Source organism: Ziziphus jujuba, chromosome 1 (genome assembly GCF_031755915.1).
Source record: "Ziziphus jujuba cultivar Dongzao chromosome 1, ASM3175591v1".
Taxonomy (NCBI): domain Eukaryota; kingdom Viridiplantae; phylum Streptophyta; class Magnoliopsida; order Rosales; family Rhamnaceae; genus Ziziphus; species Ziziphus jujuba.
The window spans coordinates 11,790,158-11,799,089 of NC_083379.1; the positions used below are offsets into that span (position 1 = coordinate 11,790,158).

An 8,932-nucleotide genomic window follows, 5' to 3' on the forward strand; every position below is an offset into this window, starting at 1 on the left:
TATATTACATACATAAACAGTCATGCAATATATATACACGAACACACACACACACACACACACACACACACACACATGTAAATAAGACCCTGGACAATGTAAACGAATGGTGATGAACACTTTCATGTTTATCAAACAATCAGCAGAAAATAAAGAAGCAAGTAGTGATCATCGATCCGTGTGAAAATTAAGAAGACATATCTATCATCACAATCTGTACGTGCATGATCTTTTATGTGTGTTTTCCTTATATATGACACGCTTATAAAAATATATGTATCTGCATGTTTATTTATCACGCAATTCCTTTTTCTTGATTCCTCTTCCTTAATTCGATTCTACCAAAGACTTTGCATATTAATATATATCCTAGTTTTTCCATCAGCTTGTCTGAGACTATTTTATATATATATATATATATATAAAGAGACCATTTTGAGTCCGATTCATTAGTATTTATAATTTCTAACATCAATATAAGCAGTTTTTCTACAATGTTCCAAATGGAATCTCAACAATTTCACAATATTATTTCACTGATAAATAGAAGTCGAGGATTTGCTTAATTTTTGTTTGGTGAATTTATATCATATATAAAAAGGAGAGCACAAAATGCCATAGGGTCAGTGATATATACATGCGTTTATTCTATATGAAGACTTATCACACAGAATATAACTTGATTTCCAAGACAAAATTGCCAAATTGTGAATCTCATTTTTTAAGAGGTCAAAAACATATGAAAAAGAGTTGTCTCCATAACAACCTATATAGAGAAGTAAATACAAAATAATGAAAGAAAACATAAAATCCCAAAAAAAAAAAAAAAAAAAAAAGGGAAAATTTTCCATAAAGGGACACTTGACTCTATTGATTTTAAGCCAAGGTTTGTTGTCAACTATTATTCATGGATTGTACTTATACATCGTCTACTGATCTCAGGGGTAGCTTAAAGCATGCCCAAGCAGAAGCCTCAAAAACTGCATATTATAATTTTGAACCAACATTCAATAAAGTAAATATGTATACCAATTCTATCCATGACCTCAACTGCTAATCTTGTTTTGTGCGGGCTCCTATCTCTTTGATCAACCACCACCATCATTTTCACTATCATCCCAAAGCTTCCAGCAATATCCAGTGAATGCATGATTAATGAATGGAGGTAAAACCTGACATATATAGGATAACCAGGTGGAAATAGCCAATCCCAAATGAAGATCGGTTACTACAATAAGCCTGGAGAATTATACAATGCCGGCCTCAGTTGTGCTTTTGAAGATGACGCTGCAACAAAAGATCTTTGTTGAAGCACAACAGAACCTTCTGGTGTACAACTCCATCTTGCATGACTCGCATTTGCTCGCCTGGGGGGTACGGCATGAAAATTGGTGTTGTGTGACAATACTGGTGGCTCAGACTGGAGTGGAGGGTCATAGGGGGACGGACAACAAGATAAAGTGTTGGGACGCATTGATGAGTTACAATTGGGCATCAAAGTGCCTGATGAAACTACATAGTTCTCCCCCACCAACCCACCAGAGTGCCTTACAACTTCACTGGTTGAATTATCAGCTTCACTTTCAGGAACATCATCAATAATAATGATTTCTTTATTGGAGTTGGCAGCAGAAGGTGCATTCTTCTGTTGGCTGTCAGGAATGGTTATAACTCTCTCCATATGATTTGCAAATGCTCCAGCTGGTCTGTTCTTAGACTTACTCTGGGGAGCTGCAATGTTGTAATCAGATTTGTAATCATGAGGCTCAATAAGTGCCATGAAGCCACCATCCATATGCTGGTTTGAAAACAAAGATCCTGGTCCTTGAGAAAGCATACTGGCTGTCTTCGGACCAGCATGAGTTCTAAAATTGATAGGGAATCTTGCATCAAAGCACCGCTCCTCTGAGATAAGTGGATTCTGACCTAAAATTACGGAACCCTGAGCAATGTTAGGAAGGAAGGAATGGTACACCTGATTTTGGATATTGCTGGGAGAGACACCAGAATATGGAGGAAGCTGTGAAGTTAGATGGTTAATTTGGGAATGAGGTTGGGCCTGCCCAAGTGGCATGGATTCATCTTCATCTCTATTGACCACCATCAAATTCTTACCCATCAACCTGAGTATAGAATTAGAAGAAGAGGGACTAACAGAATCACAATCACTACGACCCGAGAACTTCAATCCAGCATCAGCTGAATCCCTTGATGGATTGGGGCTGCCAGGGCACTTCATGACAGGGAGAACAACATTATGAGATTTTGAAGTTTCAGACCTTACTTCTGAATTATTGGATCTTGTGTTCATATCGCGACTCAATTGCCTTTCCATTGCAGGCATCATTATTGAAGCCATTGCACGACGCCTTAATAGTTGCGAATCTTGATAACTTAAAGTGACACCCTGAGAAGCTCTTTCCTTCCTTTGGCAACAACAAGGCTGATCATCACTTTTGAAGCTTAGAGGTTTCTTGTTGACTTTAAGTTTCTCTCTATCAAAAGTAAGTCTTTCTGCTGCTGCAGAGGTTGTGTGAGGAGCTAAAGCTGCATTTTCTACTGAAGAATCAAGGCTACCACCTGATAAGTTTGACCTAACTCTTTCTTGCACCAACTGAGGTCCCACAGACGGTAATGGTTCAGAAGACTTAGGTTCATATCTTGTAGCTGTGAAATTAGAGATGGTTGATGTTGCAGAAACAGGTGAATCTGAAGAATCTCCATCAATGAAATCGTGCTGATCTTGAGAAGACTGAACACGGCTTGTGGTTAATGATGAGTTCCCTTGAAAATCTTCCGAACCCATATCCCTAGGACTCGGCAAGAATGATCCTGGAGGTCCTGGAATAGGTATCCGATCAACCTCAGGAAAAGAACTTCCTTGTGCAACATCAGAATCCAATTCTTCCCCAATATGAACATTTTGCACAAGCATGCCATTTCCAACTTCATCAGCACAAAAATTATCTTCTCTACCAACAAAAGTAGGCTCAGGCAAACCTGCCAGTACTTCAGCTTCAGATAAAGGCCCCTTATGTTGTAGAGAGTTGGCTTGGGTCTTGGAACGATCAACCAGATTTTTATGCTCAGGATCCATAGCTTTACTCATGCTTGAAACTGTCTCTCCAACAGCTATTCCAGAAGATGATTGAGTGACAATGTCATCTATAGAGCGTTGAACCTCTTTATGTGCAGCACCATCAACTTTGTTTACAAGAACAGCTGAATCTATATTTTCCCCTCTGTCATGTTGATAACATTCAGGAGCTATCTGTGAACTCTCCATGACCATGGTTTCTTTTCTTCCAGAGATGCTTAATACTCCTATTTTTTGTCTGATTTCCAATACATTATTTCTGCAAAGAGATCTTTCAGTACTTTCATCTTCCCTTCCAGACTGATTTGCCGCATAATTGTGCATGAAATCATAAGGTCGATCTTCTTCAGAAGATTGGACCACAATCTCCTCATCTACATCTGCCATTATATTTTTATTGGTGATGGTAGACTCAGATTCAGTCACAGATACCCGGCTGCTGACGGATAAGCTATTCTTCATTAAAGAGGAAAATTTCATGGCTTTTGACCTGGAAGAACGACAACTTCTAGACTGTTTTATACTAACCCCAGGTGGAAAGTTAGATTTATCAATTGGATCTGCACAAATATCAACTGTCTCATTGCCCAAGAAAGTAGGACAGGTTTCAGCAGATTTAGGAGGTTCCAGCATGTGATAATCATTACTAGAAGTGTTGTTTTTCCTCAACTTCCGCTTCATCTGTGGAAGTGAACCTTTGACATTGCCTCTCATATTAGCTCCAGACAAGGGGCTTCCTGCTCTCTTTCTCCTGGGAGATTGCTTCCCCAAGTCACTGACCTGGGCTTCATAAAATACATCATTCTCCATTTTCTCACTGTTCTCAGGTGACGAAATTTGTTTACCAGAAAAATTCTCAACTACTTGATCGCAACTCCGATCCATAAGAGAATTACATGACTGGTCATTCTCAACCAGCAAGTCCTGAGGTACTCGCCATTTACATCCCACAGGCTGGCGGCAAACTTTATTATTGAGCTTCTTTGCAACACCAGTTCGTTTGGAGCACACCCATTGTCTTAAAGTACCAGAATTACAAGGATTTACCTGCTTCTGCACATGCCGTCCCCCCCTTCCAAAACATTCTTTTGCTCCAGAATATCTTTCTTGACTCCTAGAAATCTGTTTAACAATTAAAGTAACTTAACGATTATACATTGCTCAACACACACGCCAGCAAATTCGAGAGAAAGAAACATTCAAATTGGTATACTGCAATAAATATGCATCATAAAATTTCAAATGCAGTGTTCTACCACTAATTAAGTAAATGTGTGAGGAACTGAGGATCAGTCTAAACTTGACCACAGTATTAAACTGATCACCAATGGACGTCTAACCAAAAAATAAAGGGACCCAAGTGCAATAAGCATTTCAGATGGACATCAAAACGTGTATTTCTTTTTTCTTTTTTCTTTTTTTTTTTTTTTTTTTTTTTTTTAACATCATCAATAAACAGTGTTCTCCTTTCAAGGATTAGTAATAGCCGGAGAAACTTGTTTGGTTAAACAAAAGAAGAAAGCAATCAATAAGATGGAAAAATAAATGCGTTGAAAGCAAGAGAGGTTGTACCTGAGAAGAAAGAACCTTGGAAGAGAGTAACTTTTTGTTTTGAGAAGGAAGTTTAAGATACTTGTGATATTTAGATGCATGGCACTTTTTCTTTTTGGTTGAAAGGAATTTGCCTCCTTTTCCTCCTTTCAAAGGCTTTCTCGGTCGAAGATGCTCTAGTACTTTTGACACTGATGGGGCATCATCATTGAACTTGGACAAAATCCGAAGTTTGGTGCCATTAGCATCTATATACACTGGACCAACATCAACAACAGTATCATTATCATGATGAACAGCCAACACTCTTTGCTTTTTATCTTCAGCTGCAGGCATCTCAGACTTCTCAATATCCTGATGAGCAGGAAAGCTTGAAACCGAGGAAGCCCAGCTTGAGCCATTTCTTTTGTCAAGATCTTCCAACGTGCAACGTTGCGCTGTAGAATAGATATCCACCATCAACCTTGTCTTCCTAGGCTTAATTCTATGCCTGGTTAGTTTAGAGTCCACTGTCCACTTGGGAGTTGACTCCACAGACAGGCACTGATCTATATGAGCATTCAAGGTGGTATTAGATGGGGATGAGAAAGTTTTACAAACAGGGCAAGTCTTGGAAGCCATTGGTTCAGATATGTTGGTACAAATGGAAGCTATATCTTCAGTGGAGCTTCTTTCCGACTGGCCACTGAATTTCACAATCAACCTGCACTTCTTACCGGAGGTTCGGGTGGTGGTGCTTTCGGTGGTCTTGGGGGGAAGAGGAGGACCTGCAGCGTCAGCTTCAACTGGTGAGCTAGCTGGTCTGTTGGTAGGAACTGACTCTTCTATCTCCGATTGAGAAATACTAGTACTTGTAATTGTGGATGGAAAATCATTTTCTCCTTCAGACCTACATGAAATAGCTGAGATATCTGCTAGCTTCTCATTTGGCTGAGTCTCATCAGATGAGTCTAATACCACATGTTCATGATCATCAGGCAAAGAAGAAGGCTCCCCATCAATAATAGTATTGCTTACTATGTTTTCATTATCAACCGTACATGATCTTTGAAATGATTGATTATTCCTGACTGCATCAAGGGGCTGAAATGGTGGCAATAGATCCTTCACGCCATGATTCAAACAAAGTTGCAGATTTTTCAGCGAAAAAGGCCAATTCGTCTTGATATCCTTTCTCCGGGCAGTAAAAACATAATCTCTGCAGAAAAAAGGAAAATTATTAGACCTCGTTACAAGAAGATTAGATAAGCAAAATCCCACATTAAATACCAACCAGATCATATAGCAAAGCCATATTCTATATATGGTCCAGATACAAAGGAATTATTTATTTTTTAAAAAAAAAGAAAAAAAGAAAAAAGAAAACTTAAAGAGAGACTAGGAAAAGTACTGTTGGACCCTTTTATTCTATGTCAATTCAACTCAACGAAGGGGATATCTTGGACCATGGAAATCAGAAGGGAAAATCACATGAACAGTGAGAAACAAAAGAGCCAAGATTTACGCAAGTGAAAAAGGAGATTCCATGATCTAGTGAAACTCAGAACATGTACTCTTTCTGCAGTCTGATGCGTGATATGGGTTAGAACAAGTACAGACTGCATGATAACAGAAGCAAAATCTCTGAGATGAACCACATGGGCAACATGACATGAAATCACAAGCAACATCCGGGAAGAAAAAAGCAGGTAAAAAAATTCAACCAAATCTACTTGAAGGGGCAAATGACAAAGCTAGGAAATGAAGCGCTAGGAAATGAAGCACATGATGAAGAAAAACGTCTGTCTGGTGGGATTTAAGAGCCGTGAAAGAGATCATTAGCCAAAGACACAGAGCAAAATAGAGACAAAGAGGTGTGGTCATGAATTAGGCCCCATGTTGGACTGAGCCACAAGCAACATCTTATTCTGGATCTGACTCAACACGCTCTCAGCTACATGAGAGACGACTTCGACATCAACACAGAGAGAGAAGAAGCAGTTAGAGGCAGATGATAAGAAATAGTAATTAGCACCAAAGACCCAAAATAAAAATAAAATTTAAAATAAAGATAAAAAGGAAAAGAGAAAGAGAAGGGCTTTGAAATCTGTTTCCATGAACTATTCCTCCTCATTTTTTAAGAAGAAAACAGATGGAAGAAAATTACCTTATGGAGAATTTGGGAAGTGGGTTTTCATCAAAAAGGGGTGGCTTTGGTAGATCTACCGCAGACAAGGCAAGCTTATCAGAAGCACTCTCATCACTACTGTGTTTCAGCTGTGGAATATCATCACAAGGACATGGGGGATCTGGTGGATGTTTTTCAACGGATAACATCTGATGAAAAGCTTCTCTCTTCTTGTGCTGTTTTCCAAACAGTCACAAGCTCTTCCTCTACTACTACCACTACTACTACTATATCTCCCTCTGGGCCTTATCTTTAACTTAGACTTCAGCATATATAACAACAGGCCAGCCCCTCCCTTTTTCTCTGTCTCTCAATCTTTTACTTCAAACCCCACCACAACGACACCAACAAATCAGAAATTAGAAGCCGTAAAAAGATCAAACAGCCCCACTGGAGTCTTCTTCATCCATCAGCCCTGCAAGAGAAATGAAAATCAAACATGAGATGATGATCTTTTTTTAAGGAAAGACCCAGAAGAAGAAGAAGAAGCAGAAGAAGCCAGCTAGGAGATTCCAGAACCCTCTAGATAACGTTATTTTATGTGATGGGAATGAGTGAATTTAAAGCATCTTTAGAGTTTGAATCAGCAAATTCCAAGAACCCGATTGATCAAGCAAAGAACAAATTAGGTAAAAAAAAAAAAAAAAAAAAATTTAAACAAAACCCACAAGCAAAGATATTGCCCAAAATCTAAGCCACAAGAGTGTTATTTTATGTGGGTGGTAAACCCAGAAAATATAGCTTAGAACAGATACTTGAAGCATCTCAAACTGCTAGCAAACTCTCACACAGTCAATCATATCTATTAAAAGCAGAAAGGCCAAAAAAAAAAAAAAAAAAAACCACATGTAAGATGGTAGAGCGTTTGGAATTTAGAAAGGAAGAGAAATTTAAACCAAAAAGAAAGAATTCGGATATATGGACAAAGAGATCTCACAGGCGAGAGTCTATAGGAGGACTAGGATTCAAAAAATCAAAACTTGATAATCAAAGAGATTGATCCACGATGATGAAGAAGAAAAGACTGAAAGGTTTTGAAAGAGACTGAGAAAGCCCAAATCTTAGGTTGTGAAAGTGAACAGTTAAGATCGACCACCATGACCTGATTGATTCTTTTTTCCTTTTTTTTTTTTTTTGGTAGAAGAAATAACAAAACTTTTACCAAGTAGTGGTCAAAAAAGAAATTTGAAGGTTACCCAGAAATTCAAAAAAGAGATGGGAAACCATCGAGATCATAAAATCATGAGGGAGATTTCAAAAACATTTGGTGAAGAAGTTTAACATAAAACCCAGCAAAAGATTTGCAATAAAAATAAAGAAAAGGAAAAAAGAAAGAAAGACGAAGCAGATGATGTTTGAGCAGAAGAAACCCAAAATCAAAGAAATCGCAGATAGAGCAGAGCAGAGCAGAAAAACCAGACGATATTATTGTACAAACCTTGTTGCTAAGCTTAAAGCTTGCTTTTTGTTTATTTTTTTAAATTTTACAGAGATGGGTTGGACAAAGAAACGGGAAAAAATGGAGTCTTTGAAAGACTAATAAACAAGAAAAAAGCTTAATAAGAGAGAAGAAAGATGAAGAGAGAGAGAGTTTGGAGAGAAAAAACAGCACCACCCACTCACACATCAAAAAGGGCATCAGGTTCTCTTTCTATACAAAAAGCAGGTTTGTACCATTAAACACCGCGATTCACCTCCCATCTGTGAATATGCGTTATTAAGAGACTTTGGACTGTTGGACAGAGAGAGAAATATAGAGAGAGAGAGAAATAGAAAAGAAAAGGAGGAGCGAGAGAAAGTAAGAGAGAGAGTAATCTAATGTGTGTGTTTGTTTGTGGGAGTGTTTTTTTTTTTTTTTTTTTTGGTTTTTTTTTTTTCTTCTTAACATACAAAATTATACAAAAATACAAATACAAAGCTGTCCTATCCTAGACCTACCCTACAACCTCCTCTCACTCTCTCTCTCTGTGATATTGTCATATTTTTATTTAACTTTTTTTTTAAATTCAGAATTTTTTAATATTTTTATATTTGATTTGTCATGGGGGGCTATGTTTTTGTTTTTTGAAATGTCAGTTTTAGTCCCTTCCTCTCTCTTTAATTTCCAAACTCGCACA

At 38.0% G+C, this 8,932-nt stretch overlaps 1 protein-coding gene across 5 annotated transcripts; it reads right to left on the reverse strand.

The window, feature by feature from the left end:
* Window positions 1–843: 843 nt before the first annotated feature.
* On the reverse strand, window positions 844–8,671 carry LOC107417346 (uncharacterized). 5 transcript variants are annotated; one of them, XM_016025975.4, is made up of 4 exons: window positions 8,490–8,671; window positions 6,795–7,230; window positions 4,670–5,846; window positions 844–4,219 (listed from the first exon to the last, which is right to left on the reverse strand). In XM_016025975.4, exons 2-4 carry the CDS (start codon window positions 6,962–6,964, stop codon window positions 1,229–1,231), a joined length of 4,338 nt encoding a protein of 1,445 aa, XP_015881461.3. In that variant the 5' UTR covers window positions 6,965–7,230; window positions 8,490–8,671; the 3' UTR covers window positions 844–1,228. The 5 variants fall into 5 exon arrangements, with proteins under 5 accessions (XP_015881461.3, XP_015881456.3, XP_015881447.3 ...); XM_016025970.4 differs by having other exon boundaries at window positions 8,439–8,671; XM_016025961.4 differs by lacking the exon at window positions 8,490–8,671 and adding an exon at window positions 8,254–8,432.
* Between the last annotated feature and the right edge of the window lie 261 nt (window positions 8,672–8,932).

What these genes read in the sequence shown, in the direction of transcription:
- LOC107417346 (XM_016025975.4), bottom strand. Translation starts at nt 6,964, where the DNA reads ATGTTATCCGTTGAAAAACATCCACCAGATCCCCCATGTCCTTGTGAT. An exon ending in CTTCCCAAATTCTCCATAAG is followed by an intron (nt 5,847 to 6,794) that starts GTAATTTTCTTC and finishes TTTTTTCTGCAG; the next exon opens with AGATTATGTTTTTACTGCCC. An exon ending in CCAAGGTTCTTTCTTCTCAG is followed by an intron (nt 4,220 to 4,669) that starts GTACAACCTCTC and finishes ATTGTTAAACAG; the next exon opens with ATTTCTAGGAGTCAAGAAAG.